The sequence below is a fragment of the Topomyia yanbarensis genome, chromosome 3, assembly GCF_030247195.1.
Source record: "Topomyia yanbarensis strain Yona2022 chromosome 3, ASM3024719v1, whole genome shotgun sequence".
Classification (NCBI taxonomy): Eukaryota; Metazoa; Arthropoda; class Insecta; order Diptera; family Culicidae; genus Topomyia; species Topomyia yanbarensis.
This window is the reverse complement of record NC_080672.1, coordinates 237,327,939-237,352,227: the sequence shown is the minus strand read 5'-3', so window position 1 is coordinate 237,352,227 and position 24,289 is coordinate 237,327,939. Positions and strand designations below refer to the sequence as shown.

The following is a 24,289-nucleotide window of genomic DNA, read 5'->3' as shown; positions in this document are numbered from 1 at the left end:
TTAGCGCCGGCTTGACGCAAATCCCTTAAAACAAAAACACACTTTGTGTTTCAATCGAACGACTGATCAAACGTGATGTCCTGTTCGAGCAGAAGTTCTGTTTATGCCGATGAGACACACTGAAACCGAAACTTGTCTTGGCTTAGCAGGCCTATGCGAAAGCACTATGCTATATTTCACCCTAAGGAGGAAAATTTGGTAAAAATCAAAATTTCTCGCTAGGGTGAAAATTTGTTGGTAAAATCCAGTCTTTGTACAGGAGGGCACAAATCCTTATTTCATACTGTGTTGCGTTTCGGCTTCGCCTCATCAGAAACCAACACATAGCATCATGATGCAATCCGGAGTGCATAGTGTTGGGTAGAGTAATTTCTCGGAAATCCGCTAGCATTTCGCGAAAAGGATGATCGATATTAATTGTCGTCACACTATACACAGCAGTAGTTGTTAGTCCCTCAAGCGAATGCAGATTAGTCTTCGAGTCGATCAACCGATGATGCTTAAGGTCGACAATAATTCCGAAGGCAGCCAGGAAGTCGGCCCCGATGATGGGCGTAATAAAATTCCAGGTGAACTTTCGACGAAGTCCTAGATAGGTAGTTATGAAACGGTTGCCATATGTTTTGATGGTACTTCCGTTTGCAGCATGAAGTGTCCAGGGTGCAGTCGAAATCGAAAGATCTGAGCCGGTGTCGATCAGGAAACGCCTATTTGCTAACCTATCGAAAACTATTAGACGGCTGCTTGATGCAAGGGCTCCCACCTCCGCCGTCTGAGGTGAGAGTGTGTCTAGTTTTTTGTATTTGAAAAACGACACGGCGAGCGGCATTGCTGAGCATTAGCACCGAACTTTCTATGGTACCAGCAGATGACATCTTGCTGGCGAGAAGATGAATGGCTTCGGTTTCGGCTACCGGCCGGGTTGGTTTTCAACCGGCGAACTTCTGCTGAGAGTGCGGCGATCTGAGCTTCGAGATCCTGGAGACTTCCTGGAGTCGCTGGGTACGATGCGGCAGCTACCTGATGTGGACTAATTGCTTTGTATTTGTTTTCTTCTGGAGGTTGTGCGACAAGATCGGAAATATGGCGGAGCACCGATTGGTCCACTTTGGCCAGTATGTGGAAGAACTTTGTCTGATCGTTCTGAATCCCAGCGAGGGCGAATTGGGCCTCGGCTTGGGCGAACCACATCAGAGGATCCGATTTCCAAAACTCTGGAAGTTTCACCGCAACAGCAGCAGCATTTTATGATAACGTTGAGAAGAACTTTTTTTCGTTGGTTTCCGTTTGAAAAATATCGAATTTTCCGGTATCACGCGGGGTCACCAATTTGGGGATGGAACAATCGAGCGGAAATGAAAACGCGTCCAATCGGATTCAATCATTTACTGGTACTGTACTTTTATTTCTCTGATACGCAATTATATTTATCGTTTTCACTTCGCTGCCTTTTTATCGTTCTAGTCGCAATGTAGTTCATCATACAGGTGTGACACCACAGGTATATTATTATGATATATTGATTTCTTACATTCTTATCATAAATAATGTAAGTAGTAATTTTTGCGCCATAACCAGTATAACCTAAATCTTGCAAAAGAGCTAAATTTTCGCTAGATTTTTGGGCTTCAAACATACAGTTGGTTTCGGTGACGCCACAAGTATAATAATATTAGAAATCTTTTATCTTACTACTAGGTGAATTATTTGTTGATCTGTGCATTGATATACCACCCAACATTTACCTCATGATTGAACGCAATGCCTAATTCAAGGAATAAATACTAGAACTCACTGTTTCTTTATCAACACATTATTTTGTCTTTGAAGTGAACTTATTTATATTGATTTTTGAGAAATAGTTCATTTATTATAAAGGTAATTCACAAAATGTTCTCAACATCGAATTCCTTGAATCACGTAGATGTGTTTTCGTACCCCGATATTCAAAATCGGTTTAGTTTTGCCCCTAACACACCAGTAAAGCAATACTCTGTATGAAACAATCTCATTTTAATTAGTGGAAATTGGTAAGCGAGGACTAAAAATACAAAATGTTTAATATCTCCGCCGCTCGTGCACGGATTTAGACAATCTATAGCTTGTTAGAAAGGTATTTTTACATTTATGTGCAGTTTGTGGGACGATATTGTATTGTCCGAAAGTTATTTGCAAAAAACCTGCTGTGTTTTGACAAAATCGCCCAGCTCTCAGAAAGTAAACAACATATCGAAAATCAAAAATAATTGTGTCAAATGGCAACGTTAGGCCTTTCATTTGAAACTAATTTCATTAAGATCGGTTCAGCCATGGCTGAGATAATTACATGACATTTTGTACATACATACATACACACACATATACATACATACACACACATACAGACATTGTGTCAATTTGTCGAGCTGAGTCGATTGGTATATGAGACTCGGCCCTCCGGGCCTCGGAAAAAGTTTTCAAAGTTTGAGCGAATCCTATGCATTTCTTTTGTAAGAAATGTAAAACGATGTTAGTTATTCCCCTTTAAAAAGCTACGTAGCATGACATGGCCCCCTACCCCCCTGTCGTCATACATCATCACAAAATACAATACTCCCCCATATAATGCTACGTCATTTATGGATGATCCCATATTGTTATACTGGGCGAATTTAACTTACCAGGCTTGACGTGGTGCCAGGCAAGTAATGGTTTTCTACGATTGGATATCGAAAAATCTGCGCTTATTAACAATGCCAGTTGTATTTTGGACAACTACAGCAGCGCAACTCTTCGGCAAATTAATAATGTCACCAACGAGAATGGACGTACATTAGACCTCTGCTTTGTAAGTGCCCGAGACTGCGCTCCGTACTACTGCACTGCACCGACTCCTTTAGTCAAGCAGGTGCGTCATCATCCCCCACTACATCTTGTATTCGCTAGTAACCTAGGAGTGAATTTTGAAGACGCCTCAAGCTCTATCGTCTACGATTTTAAAAACGCTGACTACGACAGCATCGTTAGCACGCTGTTGGATATAAACTGGGACGAAAATCTTAACGATGACGACGCGAACGCAGCAGCGATGACGTTTTCTAGTATTCTTAACTACCTTATTGACCGCCATGTGCCAAAACGAACAATTAGTACTGATCAACACCCTCCCTGGCAATCAACCGTCCTTAGACGTTTAAAATCTGCCAAGCAAGCTGCATTTAAAAAATTCTCGAAGCATAAGACACTTGCATTACGAAATCACTACTTTCAACTCAACCACGAATACAAACAACAAAGCAGACGCGCCTTTTTAGACACCAGCGAAACGTCGAGCGTCAACTGAAATCCAAGCCCAAGTCGTTCTGGAAGTATGTAAACGAGCAGCGAAAAGAATCCGGTTTACCATCTTGTATGTCGTTTAATGGAGTTTTGACAACCGACACTAAAGAAATTTGCCAACTGTTCTCCGACAAATTTTCAAGCGTTTTTTCCAACGAGCGCCTGCCACCACAACAAGTCGCTGCCGCCGCTAATTTAACTCCTTCTCTAGGACGAACCCTCAACCGAATTTGTGTCGATAATGCTGCCATTCTTGCAGCTAATGCCATACTGAAAGCATCTTGTTCCCCGGGTCCAGATGGTGTTCCCTCGATTTTTGTCAAAAAGTGCATCAGCGGGCTTCTTGAACCGCTTCGGCGAGTCTTCGAGCTATCACTCGCTACTGGTACATTCCCTTCCTGCTGGAAAGCAGCGCACATGCTTCCAGTTCATAAAAAAGGAAACAAATCGAACATTGACAATTATCGGGGAATCTCATGTTTAAGTGCTGTATCAAAACTGTTCGAGCTGGTTGTGTTAGATCCTATTTTCTTTCACTGCAAACACTACATTGCAGATGACCAACACGGTTTCATGCCTAAACGATCGACAACGACAAACCTGCTCTCATTTACAACATTTGTAATGGATGGATTCGCTGAGGGATTGCAAACCGATGCTATTTACATGGATCTATCTGCGGCCTTCGACAAAATCAACCATGATATCGCAATAGCGAAGCTGGACAAACTCGGCATTCATGGACAACTTCTGCACTGGTTTTGTTCCTACCTCGATGGAAGGCAACTCCAAATCAGCATTAAGGACTGTCTATCTGCACCATTCTTCGCTACATCCGGCATACCACAAGGAAGCCATCTCGGTCCAGTAATATTCCTCCTCTACTTTAATGACGTCAATATCACATTACAAGGACCCCGCCTGTCTTTCGCCGACGATATGAAATTTTTTCAACAAATACGGAATAAAACCGATGCCGATTCAGTGGGAACTGGACAGCTTTAGTACGTGGTGTGATCTAAACAGAACTGTTTTAAACCCGAGCAAATGCTCAACCGTTACGTTCACGCGGAAACGCCGTCCGACTCAGTTTAACTACCATTTCTTCGGCACGAGCATTACAAGACACTCTCACATCAAAGATCTCGGAGTCATCATGGATTCGGCACTAACATTCAAACCACACACGTCAGTTTGAGCGAATCCTATGCATTTCTTTTGTAAGAAATGTAAAACGATGTTAGTTATTCCCCTTTAAAAAAGCTACGTAGCATGGCATGGCCCCCTACCCCCTGTCGTCATACATCATCACAAAATACAATACTCCCCCATATAATGCTACGTCATTTATGGATGATCCCATATTGTTATACTGGGCGAATTTAACTTACCAGGCTTGACGTGGTGCCAGGCAAGTAATGGTTTTCTACGATTGGATATCGAAAAATCTGCGCTTATTAACAATGCCAGTTGTGTTTTGGACAACTACAGCAGCGCAACTCTTCGGCAAATTAATAATGTCACCAACGAGAATGGACGTACATTAGACCTCTGCTTTGTAAGTGCCCGAGACTGCGCTCCGTACTACTGCACTGCACCGACTTCTTTAGTCAAGCAGGTGCGTCATCATCCCCCACTACATCTTGTATTCGCTGGTAACCTAGGAGTGAATTTTGAAGACGCCTCAAGCTCTATCGTCTACGATTTTAAAAACGCTGACTACGACAGCATCGTTAGCACGCTGTTGGATATAAATTGGGACGAAAATCTTAACAATGACGACGCGAACGAAGCAGCGATGACGTTTTCTAGTATTCTTAACTACCTTATTGACCGCCATGTGCCAAAACGAACAATTAGTACTGATCAACACCCTCCCTGGCAATCAACCGTCCTTAGACGTTTAAAATCTGCCAAATGAGCTGCATTTAAAAAATTCTCGAAGCATAAGACACTTGCATTACGAAATCACTACTTTCAACTCAACCACGAATACAAACAACAAAGCAGACGCGCCTTTTTAGACACCAGCGAAACGTCGAGCGTCAACTGAAATCCAAGCCCAAGTCGTTCTGGAAGTATGTAAACGAGCAGCGAAAAGAATCCGGTTTACCATCTTGTATGTCGTTTAATGGAGTTTTGGGCACCGATACTAAGGAAATTTGCCAACTGTTCTCCGACAAATTTTCAAGCGTTTTTTCCAACGAGCGCCTGCCACCACAACAAGTCGCTGCCGCCGCTAATTTAACAACTTCTCTAGGACGAACCCTCAACCGAGTTTGTGTCGATAATGCTGCCATTCTTGCAGCTAATGCCATACTGAAAGCATCTTGTTCCCCGGGTCCAGATGGTGTTCCCTCGATTTTTGTCAAATAGTGCATCAGCGGGCTTCTTGAACCGCTTCGGCGAGTCTTCGAGCTATCACTCGCTACTGGTACATTCCCTTCCTGCTGGAAAGCAGCGCACATGCTTCCAGTTCATAAAAAAGGAAACAAATCGAACATTAACAATTATTGGGGAATCTCATGTTTAATTGCTGTATCAAAACTGTTCGAGCTGGTTGTGTTAGATCCTATTTTCTTTCACTGCAAACACTACATTGCAGATGACCAACACGGTTTCATGCCTAAACGATCGACAACGACAAACCTGCTCTCATTTACAACATTTGTAATGGATGGATTCGCTGAGGGATTGCAAACCGATGCTATTTACATGGATCTATCTGCGGCCTTCGACAAAATCAACCATGATATCGCAATAGCGAAGCTGGACAAACTCGGCATTCATGGACAGCTTCTGCACTGGTTTTGTTCCTACCTCGATGGAAGGCAACTCCAAATCAGCATTAAGGACTGTCTATCTGCACCATTCTTCGCTACATCCGGCATACCACAAGGAAGCCATCTCGGTTCAGTAATATTCCTCCTCTACTTTAATGACGTCAATATCACATTACAAGGACCCCGCCTGTCTTTCGCCGACGATATGAATTTTTTTCAACAAATACGGGATAAAACCGATGCCGATTCAGTGGGAACTGGACAGCTTTAGTACGTGGTGTGATCTAAACAGAACTGTTTTAAACCCGAGCAAATACTCAACCGTTACGTTCACGCGGAAACGCCGTGCGACTCAGTTTAATTACCATTTCTTCGGCACGAGCATTACAAGACACTCTCACATCAAAGATCTCGGAGTCATCATGGATTCGGCACTAACATTCAAACCATACACGTCATACATCGTGGATAAGGCATCACGGCAGCAGTCCGCTCAACGTTAGAATATTGTTCAGCTGTTTGGAATCCGTACTACCAGAACGGGATTGACAGAATCGAGGCTGTCCAACGCAGGTTCATACGCTTCGCCCTTCGTCATCTCCCATGGCGAAACAGATTTCAGCTGCCGAGCTATGAAAACCGTTGCCAGCTAATACACCTCGATACACTCAGCATTCGGAGGGACTGCTCTCGAGCCCTGTTCGTCTCGGACTTACTCTTTGCCAGAGTGGATTGCCCTACAATCCTCGGACGTCTGGATCTTCAAGTCCGCGTTCGAGCTCTACGTAATAACTCTCTTCTGCGAGTTCCGTTCAGGAGAACCAACTATGGTTGCCAGAGCGCTGTTACCGGACTCCAACGAATTTTTAACAGTGGCGACGGCCTTTGATTTCAACCGGACGCGGAATGCGATAAAAGCGAAAATGTTGGCAATTTTAAAATGTAATTAGTTTAAGCAACCACCATTGGGGCCAAGGGGCCTGTTGGTGAAGGTAATAAACATAAACATAAACTTAGCTAATTTCGCTTTTTCATGTAAAACAAATCAACATTTTTAATTCCAATGACATAATGAAAACGAGCTGCTGTGATTACCATATCAGCGTTGCTCGTACTACAAGACCATTAAACCAGGCGAGTTGGTAAATATCCGATGCTGTACGGATGGGCAAACCATTCTCAAAAATATATGGAAAACCATAGCCTAGAAGCCAACAACAGCAATTTTGGAGCAGATATCAATAGTGTCGTTACAATATGCGAAAGAACAGTAAACGCACCAGCATGTAACATCCAGAGCTGTTGTTGCTGGTTATTCTCACCTTATACCATAATCACGGGGACGTTTTTTAGCTTTCCACTTTCAGTTTCGTATAACAATTTCCACGTTTTTCGATGACGGTGCCGGTAGTTAAGTGAGAAGCGTGACCACCGCTCACCCCAGCTGGTCTGGGTTCAATTCCAGCCGAGGTCGATGAGATTTTTCTGAGGTGAAAAAAATCTGAGGGCACGCCTTCCATCGGAAGGGTAGTAAAGCCGTTGGTCCCCGGTCCATGAGTTGATGGGTCGATATCTAGTCCAGATAGTGGGAGTCACCTCTCTGGCGTTGGTGTTTGGCCTCATAGCGGAAATAGGTCGACAGAAAAAAAACTAGAACTAGAGAATAAGTTTTCGATACGATACGGTACCGGAAATACAGTCGGGTCTCCTACTACGCGAATAACTGAGGGCGTGAAAAATGAATCCGCGTGATAGGAATCACATAGCTTATGGAATAGTTTAATTAAACCTACAATTTAGAGTAATTGGATATCCAATTAGTTGAGAACTGTGCTTTAAGAGAGAGTAAATTAATCGAACCTCTCGTTGTGAATGTGACCATCATTTAATGGGTTTAACATGGAATATATCGAAACACTGATTATTTTGAAAGATGAAGATTTGTCCAGTCAAGAGCTTCTGGATGATGGAAATAATAACTCGGAATTGTCCCACCAGGCGGCGAAAAATCATTCTTTATCTCAATAACGAGAATGTTTAGAGGGGTACTGTCTTCAGTAAAGTTGTTTGAGAAATCAAAGACTACCAGATGGTGATAGATTAGTTTGGGATACTCTCACTATGTGGCGCTAGTGAGCGTACCACTTAGAAAGATGGTGTTTTCGGCAATGTCCTAGAGGAGGTCAAGGGCTACACAATTATGGGCTAATCAAATTGAAATAGATCCGCCAGGCGGCGCTAGTAAGCATGTACTATTTTTCAAATTCTATATCTCGAGATCATGATAATTTAGAAGTGAGGTGTCTTCGTCAATATTCATCAGCAGGTCGAGTGTCGCCCGAAGGCGAATAGATAACTTCAGAATTCAGCCACTAGGCGGCGCTAGGGAGAATACAACTTCCAGTACATGTTAGGTAATGTTTTGTCACGAATGTTTAATATTTTAGGAAGATGATGTTTTCTGTAAAGTTTCTTGAGCTTGTGCGACCACCCCTGGCTGCTACTCTGTTATCGATCGGGACTAGCTGAAGTTGAACAGGGAATCAGTAGATAATTATGCTTGGGAGTAACGAAACATCTTTCAATGTACAACTCCTGGTAATCCTAAAGTGTTTTTGATCAATACCGGCGCCGGCCAGGCCCGAACGTAGATCGCGGAAGGAAAGGGAAGGAATGGTTAGTCCGATACTTGCTTTTGCTAGAAGCCGTATATACTGTACTGCGCACTCAGCAAGTATCACGGGAGGAGGATATTTTTGCTAGTAAGAAGTTGGATATACTTCTTTTTTACCGACGCCAGAGAAGTGATTCCACTACCTGGACTAGATATCGATCCACCAATTTCATGGACAGAGGACCAACGGCTTTACTTCCCTTCCGAAGAATGAGTTGACCACAGATTTTTTCACCTCAGAAAAATCTCAACGACCTCGGCTGGAATTGAACCCAGGCCAACTGGAATGAGTGGCGGTCACGCTTACTACTCAACCACCGGCGCCGTCTGCGATGTTTTCTGTAAAGTTTCTAAGGACGAAAAGGCTGTTTGATAATATAATGATTAATTTGGATATCACCCGCTAGGCGGCGCTAGTGAGCATACATATTTTTATTTCATTATCTCCAAGTGGTGGCAATTTAGAAGGATGATGTCTTAAGCAAAGTTGCTCGAGATGTCAAGGACTGCCCGATAGTGACAGATTAGTTTGGGATACTCTCGGCGCTAGTGTGTATGCTTGCAGTACATGGCAGACTGCCATATATCCCAAAAAATTTAGAATGATGTTTTTACAAAATTCTTGTAGAGGTAGAAATTTTGAAAATCGAAATTTTTCTACAATGTTGCAATAAGTTTTATTTTGTAGGGCAATTTTTTGGCAGATGAAAACCTATTGTTTGGACAATTTCAATGCACAGGGAGGTCCGCCAATGTTTCAAAAAAGAAAATTTTTCAACATTTCGGGAATGAATTTCATAGTGCAAGGCAAGTTGGTGGCAGTTGAAAACCAATAGTTTTGGACATTTTCAATGCACATGGGGGTCCGCCAATGTGTCCAAATGGAAAATTTTCAACTGGGAATGATTTTTATACAGGGTGTTTGGTTCATGGTTAAGAATATCTCGGGGGGTGATAGACTGCCATATTTGGAGAAAGAAATTGTTCTACACATACCATCAAAACTCAACCGTTACAGAGTTATTGAACTTTTTGTGTAAAAAACTTATTTGTCTTAAAATACCTCTAACTTTAAAAGTATACTTTGTATTTTGAATGTTTTAGTTCCATTCGAAAGGTGAGAAAATTTCGCATTGAGTGATGCCCTCATATGTTTCAGCTAATGAGTTTAAGTAGCCTTTTTAATGTAATTTATTGAAAATTAAACAATTTTAAACGATTTTTTGTTCATTTCTTGAAAATCCTAATAGTTAACCTCATCATTTTAATAGTTCAGATTGTTGGTCTTGATGAGCTGCTTAATTCGTTCTTTGACATGATACACTTACCTTTTCTTATTTTCACGATTTTGGGTTATTCAACTAGGATATTTTTATCTCATTTTCACTAGTACCATCTCTAATTGAAAAATTATGACACTTATTGTACTTTTTTTCTTTTTATTCGCAAGCCAGGAAAATTTTACAGTGAAAAATGTATTAATACCTTTCAGTTAAGTGAGTTCTCAGCATTCTCTTAAAGGTAAATTAGTTTAAAGTTAGTGCTATTATTAGCATTTTCATTAATTCTCTTAAAATAGTAAATAATAAACATCACCATTATTATCATGGAAATAATGCATTTGCATTTTTGCAATATTGCAAGTTCTACAGTTCTTTCTTTGACTCCATTCAATTATCTCTTTTGGTTTCGACACAAAATCGTTTTTATCACATCGTTCCATATACAAAAATAACGATTTCGAACCCACTACATTTGTGGCGAGCTCATGCTGTGTTAACTATTAAATAGCAGCAAAATGAAAACAGTTATAGACAAAGTGTCAAATCAAAAATTATAGAGAACATTAAGGGGCATCAAATGAACAATAGTAACGATAAATTTTGTTGATTAATAATTAGAATAATTAAAAAACTCTCCAAAAAGCACAAATTTTGAGTTATTTCGTTAGTAAAAAATCATTTAGTACACTTAACTAAAAGATATTTGTACATACATGATAGGACATTTTCTCAGCTTTCCAATGAAATCTTGTAAATAACGATATAAAGAATATTTTTTAGATTAGAGTCTTTTAAGCACTTGCAAGTCGGTTACAGGAAAAGTATAGTAATGAAATTACAAAGATATGAGAAGACATAGAAACATGATGTCCAAGAACAAATTATGAATCGTCCTAAAACCCAACTTTTGGATAAAAGATATTGCTATAATCATACTTCATTATTTCGAGAAAATTAGAAAAATCCTCCTCAAAAACACTAACTTTTAACTACTTTACAGCTAAAAGGTAATTAAAACTAATTACTTAAAAGATATGAGAACACCATTCAATAGGAAATTTTCTCACCTTTCGAATGGAACTGAAATATTTAAAATACAAAGTATACTTTTAAAGTTAGAGGTATTTTAAGACAAATAAGTTTTTTGCACAAAAAGTTCAATAACTCTGTAACGGTTGAGATTTGATGGTATGTGTAGAACAAGTTTTTTCTCCAAATATGGCAGTCTATCACCCCACGAGAGATTCTTAACCATTAACCAAATACCCTGTATTGAAAGATAAGTTGTTGGCGTTATCAATAGTTTTGGATATTTTCAATGCACATGGGGGCCCGCCCATGTGTCAAAACGATTTTTTCAACTTTATGAGAGTGAGTGCTATATTGAAAGGCAACTTTTTGGCAGATGAAAATCAATAGTTTTGGATATTCTCAATGCACAGGGCGGTCCGCTAATGTGCCAACTTTATTGGAGTGAGTTTTATCACTGAGAACTGATACAAGTAAAGTTTTCAACTTGTGTAAGTAATAAAACTGTCACTTTTAAATGACAACAGCAAGTAGCAACTTGCTACTGGTCGGCGCTTCGATCGGCCAGCAAACGCTATACGGGACTTGTGTGCAAACTTGCATACAATGGTGACTCACGCATGTAAACCTGTATGTGATGGTGATTTTCACCGTATTTTCATTTAAATGTTTACACAGGTTTTTCGAGAAAGTTTTTTCTAGCTTATGTGTCTGTTCTCTGTGGTTTTATATTGAAAAGCAAGTTTTTGAGACTTGTAAATCAATAGTTTAGGACATTTCCAATGCGCATGGGGGTCCGTCGATGAGTCAAACTAGAAAATTTTTCAACTTCATGGGAGTGAGTTTTAATGGTAAGTTGTTGGCACATGAACTTCAAAAGTTTTAGGCATTTTCAATGTACAGGGGGGTCCACCAATGTGTCAAAACGAAAAAACTTTCAACATTACGAGAGTGAGCTTTATATTGAAAGGCAAGTTGTTGGCAGATCTAAATCAATAGTTTTGGGCATTCTCAATGCACATGAGGGTCCATCGACGAATCAAAATGGAAAATTTTTCAACTTCATGGGAGTGAGTTTTATATTGTACGGTAAGTTGACAGATGCAAATCAATAGTTTTGGACACTTTCAATGCAAAGGGGGTCCGCCATAGTACAAAAATGGAAAAATTTTCAACTTGGAATGATTTTTATACTGAAAGACAAGTTGTTGGCCGTTGTAAATCTATAGTTTTGAATATTTTCAATGCACATGGGGGTCCGTCGATGAATCAAAATGGAAAATTTTTAAACTTCATGGGAGTGAGTTTTATATTGAAGGATAAGTTGTTGGCAGATGAAAATTAATAAGTTTAGTGCCGCATAGTGAGAGTATCCCAAACTAATCTGTCACCATCGGGCAGTCTTTGACATCTCGAGCAACTTTGCTGAAGACATCATCCTTCTAAATTACCGTCATTTGTAGATACTGAAACAAAAAGCTCACTAGCGCCGCCTAGCGGGTGATATCCAAATTAATCATTACATTATCAAACGGCCTTTGTCGTCCTTAGAAACTTTAGAGAAAACATCATCTCCCTAAATTATTAAACTTTCGTGACAAAACATTACCTAACATGTACTGGAAGTTGTATTCTCCCTAGCGCCGCCTAGTGGCTGAATTCTGAAGTTATCTATTCACCTTCGGGCGACATTCGACCTGCTCATGAATATTGACGAAGACACCACACTTCTAAATTATCAAGATCTCGAGATATAGAATTTGAAAAATAGTACATGCTTACTAGCGCCGCCTGGCGGATCTATTTCAATTTGATTAGCCCATAATTGTGTAGCCCTTGACCTCCTCTAGGACATTGCCGAAAACACCATCTTTCTAAGTGGTACGCTCACTAGCGCCAAATAGTGAGAGTATCCCAAACTAATCTATCACCATCTGGTAATCTTTAATTTCTCAAACAACTTTACTGTAGACAGTACCCCTCTAAACATTTTCGTTATTGAGATGAAGAATGATTTTGAAATTAGTTGCACATTTGCATTCGCACTTGCGCCGCCTGGTGGGACAATTCCGAGTTATTATTTCCATCATCCAGCTCTTGACTTTCTGGACAAATCTTCATCTTTCAAAATAATCAGTGCTTCGATATATTTCATGTTAAACCCATTAAATGATGGTCACATTTAAAGAGACTAGAATAACAAAGAGACGCCATGTTCCGTTTGGAATTTTACTGTCAATGTCATTCCAAACGAACAAGAGAGTTGTCAAACGTAAATGTTTAGCATTATGTGGCATTATTTTTAAAGAAGTATTGTTATGCAATTCATTAAAATTACTAAAGATTTTAAAGATAAAAATTATATCCTCAAGCCAAATTTGTTACAATACCATCGTGTTTAGAAACGCTAAAGAGAAAATGGCTTGGTTTTATGGGAGCACGAAATTCAGCATGAGGGTAACGAATACCAAATGATGCAAATAATAAATTTTGGCCTAATATGGTTTTACTACTGCAAAATACGATTCCCGCGGATATAATTATGTTTTAGCTGGTCGAGGAACTCAGCAGACCAGAAGTCGCATCGGATTTTTATATTGGTTAGAAGAAACAAACGGAATAACAACAAACAAGTTTGGTGAGGCTTGCACATTTGCAGTGTTGCCTGTAACCTGCAGCCTGGTTGCTAGTTGAATTGTTTTCACTGAATTAAGATGGCGTCTCTTTGTTATTCTAGTCTCTTTAGACACATTCACTACGAGAGGTTTGATTTATTTACTCTCTCTTAAAGCACAGTTCTCAAATAATTGGATATCCAATAACTCTAAATGGTAGGTTTCACAACAACTAAGCCAAAGGAAGTATGGCACTAATGTTAACGCAGACGAAATATTCGGCCACAACCCCAATTAGTCAAAATCCCATAAGCTATGTGATTCCTATTACACGGATTCCTTTTTCACGCCCCCAGTTATTCGCGTAGTAGGAGACCCGACTGTATTCCGGTACCGTATCGTATCGAAAACTTCTCTAGTTCTAGTTTTTTTTCTGTCGACCTATTTCCGCTACGAGGCCAAACACCGACGCCAGAGAGGTGACTCCCACTATCTGGACTAGATATCGACCTATCAACTCATGGACCGGGGACCAACGGCTTTACTTCCCTTCCGCGGAAGGCGTGCCCTCAGATTTTTTTCACCTCAGAAAAATCTCATCGACCTCGGCTGGAATTGAATCCAGACTAGCTGGGGCGAGCGGCGGTCACGCTTCTCACTCAACTACCGGCACCGTCATCGAAAAACGTCGAAATTGTTATACGAAACTGAAAGTGGAAAGCTAAAAAACGTCCCCGTGATTACGGTATAAGGTGAGAATAACCAGCAACAGCACTGGATGTTACATGCTGGTGCGTTTACTGTTCTTTCGCATATTGTAACGACACTATTGATATCCTTTTTTTTTTTTTTTTTTTCGAGAGTTGTCCTACTGGAGCTGTAGAGCTAGGTTCTCGGAAGGGCTCCCCGTCAGAATCACATACTACAATTTGCAGACGAGACAGGCAATGTCGCCCAATAAAACACTGCAATAGGCCAATTGTAGCGGGCCGTGATTCTGAATGTGATATTCATTGTACGGTTCAGGCATGTGCGGGCGTAGGGAATCGCGTGTATCATCGCGAAGGGCTCGAACATTTGTACGTTAATGTGCTCGATCGCGTGTGCGTTTGTATGTCGCGTGTGCTAACGTGTAACTTCGCGTGCATAAATTCTATTTCATAACCATGTGCCTTTCGCATATTCGCGTGTGTTCTAGAATAATCGCGCGCGGACCGTGAATCTGATACTTAATTTTTTGTGTACGGTTCAGATTCCAGAAGGAAGTGGGTTCTTCCATATCATTAGAGTTCCCAATCATGTCGTCGTAGAACGCGTGGTCTAGTGGATATGAGCTTTATTTTTTTTTTTTTTTGATTGGTCCAACTGAATGTATAGACCTAAATTGCTAGAATGAAGGTTAAAGATTTCCGGACGTGACCGATTCATGATCGCGCATTTGCGGGTTGGCGTTTGAGATCGCGTTTGTAACTTCGTAAGTACTAAAACGTTCACACAATTGCCGCAGTGTTATCAAGTTTACGCGATGGCGGGCATAGGTGTGCGTAGATGATCGCGAAGGGCTTAAGCGTTCGTATGTTGACGTGTTTGTCGCGTGTATGTAACTTCGCATGTATAAATTCGATTTTGAAACCCTGCGGCGATTCATATATCCGCGGACCGTCATTCTGATCTTTAGTTTTCGGTGTACGGATCACATTCTGACAGGGAGAGAGTTACCCCATATCACTAGAGTTTCCGGTCATGTCGCCATGGAACGTTTTGTCTAGTGGATATGGTAGTTATTTTTCAATTTTATTATTTTTTTAATAATTAACAAGGACCTAGATTGTTTGTACCGAGGATAGATACTTCCGGACGATCCCGATTCATGATGGCGCGAGCGCGGGAGTTTGTAGGTTGACACTTGAGATCGTGTTGGTAAGTTTATGAGTGCTGAGATTTTCACCTTATCACCGGGGTGTAATCATGTTTGCGAGTTCGTATGTTGCTTGGAAAATCGCGAGGGGCTCTAACGTTTGTGCGCTGACGTGATTTTGTAACGTATGTGCTTGAATGGTTGCGCGAACCATGAGTCTGATATTAAATTTTCAGTGCGCGGTTTGAATTCTGGCAGAGAGTGGGATCGTTTATATCGATAGGGTTCCCGGTCATGTCGCCATGAGACGTGTTGTCTAATAGGTATGGGCGTATTTTCTTAAATGGTCCAGCTGAAGGCATGGACCTAGGCTTCTAGGATCAAGGATAGACTTTCGGACATGACCGATTCGTAATCGCGTGCACGATGGCATTTTTGTAGGTTCCCGCTGAGACCGCGTTTGAGAATGTGTGAGTGTTAAGATGTTCACTATCACCATCTTTGTTGACCCAGCTGAAGCGGGTGTAGAATTGCAGTATAGGACTCGAAAAGAAGAAATAAAAGACAATATATGAGAGACGTAATAGATTAGATAGGTACAAGATACAGCTGAAGTTATGATCATCACATGAGACATACATTAGTACTTCAAACACTACTAATACTTGAATAGCCAATCACCACACATAGCACATCCTTTCTCAATTATCTATTTGTTACTGGTTGATTGTTGGTTATGAGCTGGTGAATAGAGGAAAGGTATAGAACAGACAAAAGGCTCATATCAGCCCTCCCGGCCTCCCCGATACACCACTATCGAGGCGTATTGTAATCAACATCTTGAAGCGGGCTTCTTATATAAATCAAATCCTCAGTAGTCATAATGTTTGGTGGAATATTAACATGAGAACTAATTAACCTCTAGTAGTAGAACTTGGTGCAAATAAAAACTAAAAAGAGCGAAGGTCCTTATATTTAGATAACTCTATTGAATATATTGTGGCTTGATGATGTTTACAATACCGTCAATCCCATCAACCTGCGAGAGGGTGTAACGACACTATTGATATCCGCTCCAAAACTGCTTCTAGGATATGGTTTTCTATATATTTTTGAGAATGGTTTGCTCATCCGTACAGCATCGGATATTTTCCAATTCGCCTGGTTTAATGGTCTTGTAGTACTAGCAACGCTGATATGGTAATCAAAGCAGCTCGTTTTCATTATTTCATTGGAATTAAAAATGTTGATTTTAGATGAAAAAGCGAAATTAGCAAAGTAGATATTTGATTAAATTCAGTGAACATTTTCAATATACCTCTACCGAGTGCATTTTCGAATGTTATTTATCTCCATATGCATCACATATTTTGCTTTTTGGATTTTTAAGTTTTTTTGACCTCATTTGAAGCGTAATATGCAGATTGCAATTAAATCAAAGCAAACACCAATAAATATTCTCTGTTACACCAAGTTTAAAATTTAGTAAACGGGTCAAGGGATTTCGTAATTTTACCAGGGGAAAACCTAAAGCTCTGCCAGTTCTAAACAAACACCAACAATATCAAAATTGCGCCGAGTTTTAAACCAACAAATTCTGTAAAAACGAATTAGTTTCGCGTGCGGCGTATTTTGCTGTCCTGAATAAGCAAAGCATGTTTGTCAAACTTCTCCATCGGCAAGTTTGCCAAACTTCTCCATCGACAAGTTTGACAAACTTCTCCATCAACAAGTTCGACAAAATGCAGCGTTATGCTGTTTGAAGTTTTGACAAACTGGTCAGTACACTCTAATGTGGTTTTTGTTTGAGGCGAAACTGAGTCAGTTCCTAACCCCAACTGCTGTCAAAGTGTATGAACTGACAGCGGTTGGGGTTAGAACCTGATTCAGTTTCAGGTTCAAGCGAAATCGCCATAAGAGAGTACACTGTTTGACAAATCGACAAATAATCGCTTTGACAAACACGAATAAAATGTTTGGCAAACTGTGATTGGTCAAATATTTGAAGAGCCAGTACACAGCAGCAGAGATGCCAGATTTGAAGATTTGGCTTCATTTTGAAGGCATTTGAAATGTTGTGAAGACGTGTTTTTCATTTTGAAGACAAATTAGTTCGGATGTCTGACTGATTTCTGGCAGAATTCTGGGTCAAAATCAATAACCGTTTCAGAATCTTGGCCGTTGACGACAAGTGAAGACATTTTTTATGAAATGTGAAGACATTTGAAAAATATAGCTGGTATCCCCTCACGGTTAATAATAAGTACCCAATAATGAGTACCAGATAAACCCATCTATCGGTTCAATTTCAGCTGTCACAAATTGGGTACTTTTTCGAATATGCATCTGGGAAAAAAATGACCCATCTAAATATTGCTATTCAAAAGTGGGTACAATGATACTCATAACTGGTTGAAAAACACTTAGCCATTAATTTAGGTTTGTCGTAAGGAAGGTTACGATAAAAAGCGGACTAAACTGATTTTTTTAATCAATGGATGGCTCTGTCGCGAATAATGATTGCCTGATTAGTGCCAAGGATCTTTAGGTGACGCTGTTAATATTGTTCCGAATCCGAGAAATGGGGTGCGTGACTAACTTGTAGAGTACGATAGAAACAGATTCGGTGAATAAAGCTGGTGTCAGAAAGAGCAATGGTAGAAATGGATTGTTAAGCTCCAAATTGTTTTTTTTCTCGAAGAAAATATTATATTTTCTAATACTATATTGAATGTTCAAGTAATAAAAATACATATATCGGTATTTTCACGGATTGAATTAATTATTTCCCAAAACACCAATTTTCTCTTTCCTGTACCGCAAAATGGGTACATTTCTACCCATTTTCAAATCGTTTAACTGGGTAAAAAATTACCCAGTTTCTGACGTATACTGGTTATACTCATTATTGGGAATGAGCAGTTTACTCAATTGGTGAGTTTTCCCAGTTTTGTCGGAGATGAGTCGTATAATATGCATTATTGGGTACTTTATTTTAACCGTGCTCTAAGACAAGACGTGACAATAAGGGGGCCGTTTTTGTTCCAATTTTACGTCAGAATGGTCCTGTTCCTGATTGGTTGATTCTGACATTTTGCATCGTACGAAATATTACTGCAGGGATAGCGAAATGATGTTAAGCAGTGTTGCTATATAGTAGATACAGAACACTAGAATAGGATTGTCGCTGGCATCAGTGGTAGGAACATCATTGTTTTGATTCCGGGATATACCTGTCAAATAGGCCAAATAAAAAAAAGCAAAAAAATAATCCTCTATTGTCGTTTCATAGCGACGAATCATTTTTGTTCGCTTTAGCCAGCAACACAATGGCCATTATTGGCTGAAGTATTCTCATTAATTAGAATACACAAATTATCTAAACCTGTACTGAATTTTGATGAATTTTCATTTCCTTGTACGGTATATACAAACTCTTGCATTTCATAACAATAACAGTCGAAAATTTACACCGAGAAAATTCGTTATATTGAATATATTGATTTCTTACATAATATTTTGCAATTTGTTGTAGAACATAAAAAGTATCTGTCACGCATAGATACCATGTGGAAATTAATGAAATTATGCCACATAGAAATTTGTTCCATAACAGATATCACATCATTTTTCTGTTTGCCTATTGTTTATTCTGCTGTAAATTTTATGCATCGGGTAACTATCGGTTTTGAATGCATAAAAATCACAGTAGAATAAACGAGACTGAAATAAAAAAGGTAAACTCTGCATTTTACTAATTTGAAGTTCAACTAAACGGTTTGGGTTACAAGCAGGCCATATTTTTCTGGGTGTACCAGAAGTGCGAACCAAAGACTTTTACTAGAGAGACTTACGATACCTTGACAGATATATACCGAAAGCAAAACAAACATGTTCCGAGACGAAGACAATGGGAACACCAGCGACAATCCTAATCTAGTGTTCTGTATCTACTTGCATATTTATTGGAAAGAGTGTCATTACTTTCGACAAATGAAATTATTTATTACCGTTCAAAAAAGTAAAAATGACTAAATTTCATTTTCATTTTGCAGCGTTTGGTGGGGCAATGAAAGCGCAAGTCAGTCCAAGGCCGATGATAGGAGGGGTAATGGCAGAATAGTCTATGCGGAGCACCAAAACGCCATGGGAGAGGAACAGGGTGTGGGTTGGGGTAGGGTTAAGGACTTGGTGTATGCTCGACGAAAGATTGCGCTGCAGAATGGGATGAAAAAGTAGATCGAACAGTACTACTGTTGGCTGTTCATAAATAAAAGTTGTTTTTCACTAGCTCTTTTTTAATCTTGTTATGAAATTAACTGTTAACGAAGGATTTCAAGTGAATTAATAATGTTCATATGGTTTCAGTTGGCTAGTGGTCAAACTAGTGGAGATTTAACCCGAGAGCGGTCCATCTAAAAAGTGACCAACCTGCGAATCATGATCATACCAATTGTGAAAATCACTTTTTTATTGATAGAACAATATGTCTATGTAACCACAGTTTGTAGAAAAAGATAATATGGTGATGTGTATATACATGTATACATAGATACACACCGCGAATCTGGTTCGTTAGTGGTGTGTTACCACTTTCAGGAGTCAGGGCGACAATCCAGTGATTTAAGAGATAACACCTGGTGATCTCTTATAGATGATAGACCAATGATCTTCTCCCCTCATGAATCGATCGCCGTGCCCAAGATCATATGGATCATCGCCCGGCAGACTTAACATGTCATTCTTCCGTTCGGAACTGGAAACCATCCATCCCTTGCCGATCACTAATAATCATGAAGTTTGAAGATCAAAAAAAACTCATCACTTACTCGACTCTACACCTCTCATTCTCATGTGTAATTGCTTATTTTTGGGCACTTCGCCACTTTATTTGACGGTTTAGTCCGTGTGGATGATAGTTCTTCAAAACAACTAGGCAAATTTTGAATATTTGCATTGCTGTGGGCTCAATAACTTGAAAAATCTACTTGAATATAATATGTTGTGCAAAATACATGACCGTTTTAGATTAAATATAATGAACCAAAATCCCTAGGATACTGCACCGGTCTGGATCTAGTTGAATGTCGAAAACAAAATAATTCAATCTGCCAGACGTCAGGGTATCCCTTAGCTTCTATCCGCTAACTGAAGCACGCACCGTTGGGCTACCCGATTCTAGGGACTGCCAAAATCATGGAGATCAATATACAAATCTCTAAGCATAAAGATTTCTAGATTGAGTCTCACCGTCAAGCCCACGGAAAAAAAGTAAAAATGACTAAATTGAACAGAAATTGTGCGGCAAAGTGAAACAAGTATTTATCATGCATTTACCGTATACGTGGTTGATTAACTTTAACAAAAATTAGACAAAAACCACACCCTAATCTAATTTTTTCAGATAATGGCTTCATCAAACCTTACCAAACACCCATTACATGAAAAAACGGTGCCCTTCATCAATATAGTGGATTCAAGATACAAAATATTTCCGGTATAAAATAAATTAACGAGACTCCATTTTCATTAATAAAAATAGCAACACTGTTCGGAAGATTTCGGCAGGGTGAAAATGTGCGAAAATAAGAATGTTGAAGGAAAAGTAAGAAGTCGACTGTCACGTCTTGTCTTAGGTATCCCTGCACAACAGTTCAAATTTATTTCACGAAAGATATCTAATATTTCACGTTATGACAAACAGTGTACTGGTACCCACTGAGACGTCCAAAAAATGATTCAAAATCGTTCAACACGGGTCCAACGATGGACGTTCGTTGAACAGTTATTTGGACGCTGCCCAAATTGGTCAACGAACATCCTTCATTGGACGATTTTGAAACCAACCGTTCTTAGAGGGTAGCTTTAGTAATCAAACACAGCTTTTAACCCTTAAGGTTGGACAGAGAATGCGCAAAATTCGCAAACGAAAAAAGCAGTTTTTTTCCACACCGTATGTCAGATCTTCATAAAAATCAGTCAGCGTATGTAGAATGTTGTTACAGTACTGCTGATTGATTTTTATGAAGATCGGGTCTAAATGTCTGTGCTGAAAACTTTGCATGTATTTAAAACACAGTTCTAAACAAGTTTTAAAATCAGCAACAAATAGAACGGAGTCGTATAACAGTTTTAAATTTTGAAACAAAACTGTTCGAAATTATAAAACAAAGCGCTCTGCTGTGAATGTTTCAGCTCCAGTTTTACTTTGAAACTCCTATACAAAATAAAACGCTCCTGAACATGCCCTAAGGCTGTGATACAATACGACATAGATCTTTCATTATGGCTTAAATCGCAAATGTAAACAAACTGCGTTTTCGCTATTATGACATTATGCGACAAAAATACTACAAGATTGAGGTGAAAATTAGTTAAAATGGTTTTTTGTTCGCCCTTTCATTTACATTGGGTTTCTATGCGCCCATTTGCTGAGCCCTATTAAAAAGTATACTGTCAAGCTCGCCCATTTACCCAGCCCTACCTAGCAAGACAGAGTCAGTTTAGCCCATTTACAGCGCCCTTCTGAAAATTATGTACACGGTTTAGCCCTTTCGCAAATGGTGGTTGCTGAAGGGCGCTGATAGTCAGAGATGCCAGATTTGAAGATTTGTCTTCATTTTGAAGACATTTGAAATGATGTGAAGACTATAGTTACTATATTCATAGTTAGGCGGAGACACTGAGCGGAGCCAATTGAACATGTCAAATACCGGAGCCAATTGAACATGTCAAATACCGGAGCCAATCTAGCATGACGTCACATAACATGTTCTCTTTGGATGTATATGGAAAAGGTATTGTGATTATGGTCATAATTATTTTACTCTTGTGTTATCGAGCGTAGAGAAACGAAAAGAACAAATTTTTTCTGTAGCAAGAAGAGATATTCGCACGAGGCATCGTTTCCTTTTTCGGTCTCACGTATTACCATTGAAGTATCGCTCTTACGTTCTTTTTTGCAATAACTAACGTTGTACACCACCGATTTACAGCTGGTATTAGCTTGATAATTACAAAAAGGCAAAAAACAGTTTCGCCTCTAAACTAATAACAAAAAAAGTATTGCCCTTATTGTTTGTATAGGCGAAACTTTAAACAAACAAGCAAAAATACAGGTTAGGTTTTAGGTTAATTAAAATTTGTAATTTATTAATTAATCGCACGGTAACCTGTTGGTTTTACCATTACTCAGGTCAAGAATAGTTGATAAGGTTAATTTGTTGCGTTTTGATGCCCTCATTCGCATGTATTAAAAATGCCCTATGTTTACATTTGTAAGTATCGCCCTTTTCACAAAAAAGTGTTGATTTATCTCTTGTAGCTAGATCAAATAAAACTAAACTGAAATCAACATCTGTTATCAAGAACAGTGTTTTGCCTCTCTTATTCCGTGGAACAATACTTAATAACGTCCGTCTTACCCCTAGTTCCCCTACAGAACACTGATGTTCAGAAAACTATTGATTTGCATGACTCATTCGTGCACAATGAATGCATGCAATAATGGCACCGGCCTGTTTTGGGGGAGTTGAAGAGAATACATAAATCGTACCACATGAATCTACCACACAAATAAATTATAGAATCTTAAATATTTCAATCATCTACTTACATCGAATAGCAGTTATAAACAAAAAACAAAGCAGTTTTCTTAAATTTTTCAACACTTCAAATTAGGTTTTACACCAACCGACATAACCCAACAAAATGAGTCGGATGAACTTCGTTTGACAATTCTCGGTGGTTTGTTTACATGGGAGTTACGTGAGTGCAAATGCAACAGATGAGCACCCGTTGCACACGAACTCACGCAACTGACAAAGTAAACAAACCACTGAGAATTGTCAAACATGAACTTCATTCATCATGAGTTCATTCGTGCCGTCATATTGTAGAACTCAATTAAACTGCACACACGCACTTTGGCTCATCAGAGTGTATAAATAGAGAGACGAGACGACATCTGTCAACTTCTGTGAACTTACCTACCAAAAAGCTCACCTACCAAAAAGCTCACCCACCAAAAAGCTCCCCTACTAAAAAGCTCACTGAATACAGACTTCCACCTTAAAAGTGCTTTCTAGATAAAGCTCACAGCCTGGTGGCGGGAATCGGAACTACTGGAGTTGCCATAATTATCGAGCAAATAAACTGTTTTTAAATTTTGCATAAGAAACACAAAATGACTAACAACCACATATTGTTTAGTCAATTGCCCATATTTTTAGCTATCTCCTGGTGCATTGTTTATTCCAGGTAAAGGCCTAGAAATTAATTTTTTAGTAAAAATATAATCTACCAAAAAGCTTATTTACTAAAAAGCTTCCTTACCAAAAAGTTAACTTGTCATACTGAATGATATTAGTTCACAGACATGGGGGCGAGAAATTGATTTTAATATTGATTAATAGTAGAAAAATATTCCACCTACCAAAAAGCTTATAGCTACCTACCAAAAAGTTCGTCTGCTAAAGAGCTTCTTTATTAAAATTTTACCTGTATGCCACATGTATCCGCACCCTGGTGACTCAAAGTTAAACATCGCTAATATAATGATACGCGTGTGAATCAGCTCTCGTCATTCGTAGGATGGTAGAGTTGGATTTAGATGTCCGATTTTTAGTTAGGTATAATAGAAAAACTTGTTTTAATCCACCTAGCGGTGCAATTGTGCCTTTCTCAATCATGAGCATGAGAATTTTTGCGTTGTTTATATTCATTATAAG

General features: G+C 39.3%; 1 protein-coding gene across 6 annotated transcripts in view; it reads right to left on the bottom strand.

The window, feature by feature from the left end:
• LOC131689708 (protein lifeguard 1-like) overlaps window positions 1–23,521 on the bottom strand; it is a 389,259-nt gene extending 365,738 nt beyond the window's left edge. Inside the window, exons 1-2 of one of the 6 annotated variants that reach the window (XM_058974981.1) lie at window positions 23,469–23,521; window positions 23,176–23,239 (exon numbers count right to left, since the gene is read on the bottom strand). Coding sequence is in view for 1 of the 6 variants with exons in the window: in XM_058974980.1 (XP_058830963.1) it covers window positions 10,772–10,783 (12 nt within the window). In the remaining 5 variants the exon portion in view is untranslated. Of the gene's footprint in view, window positions 1–10,771; window positions 10,799–23,175; window positions 23,258–23,468 lie in introns of those variants that run through there. The other 5 variants (XM_058974982.1, XM_058974984.1, XM_058974985.1 and 2 more) reach the window with 5 other exon arrangements.
• Window positions 23,522–24,289: the final 768 nt, after the last annotated feature.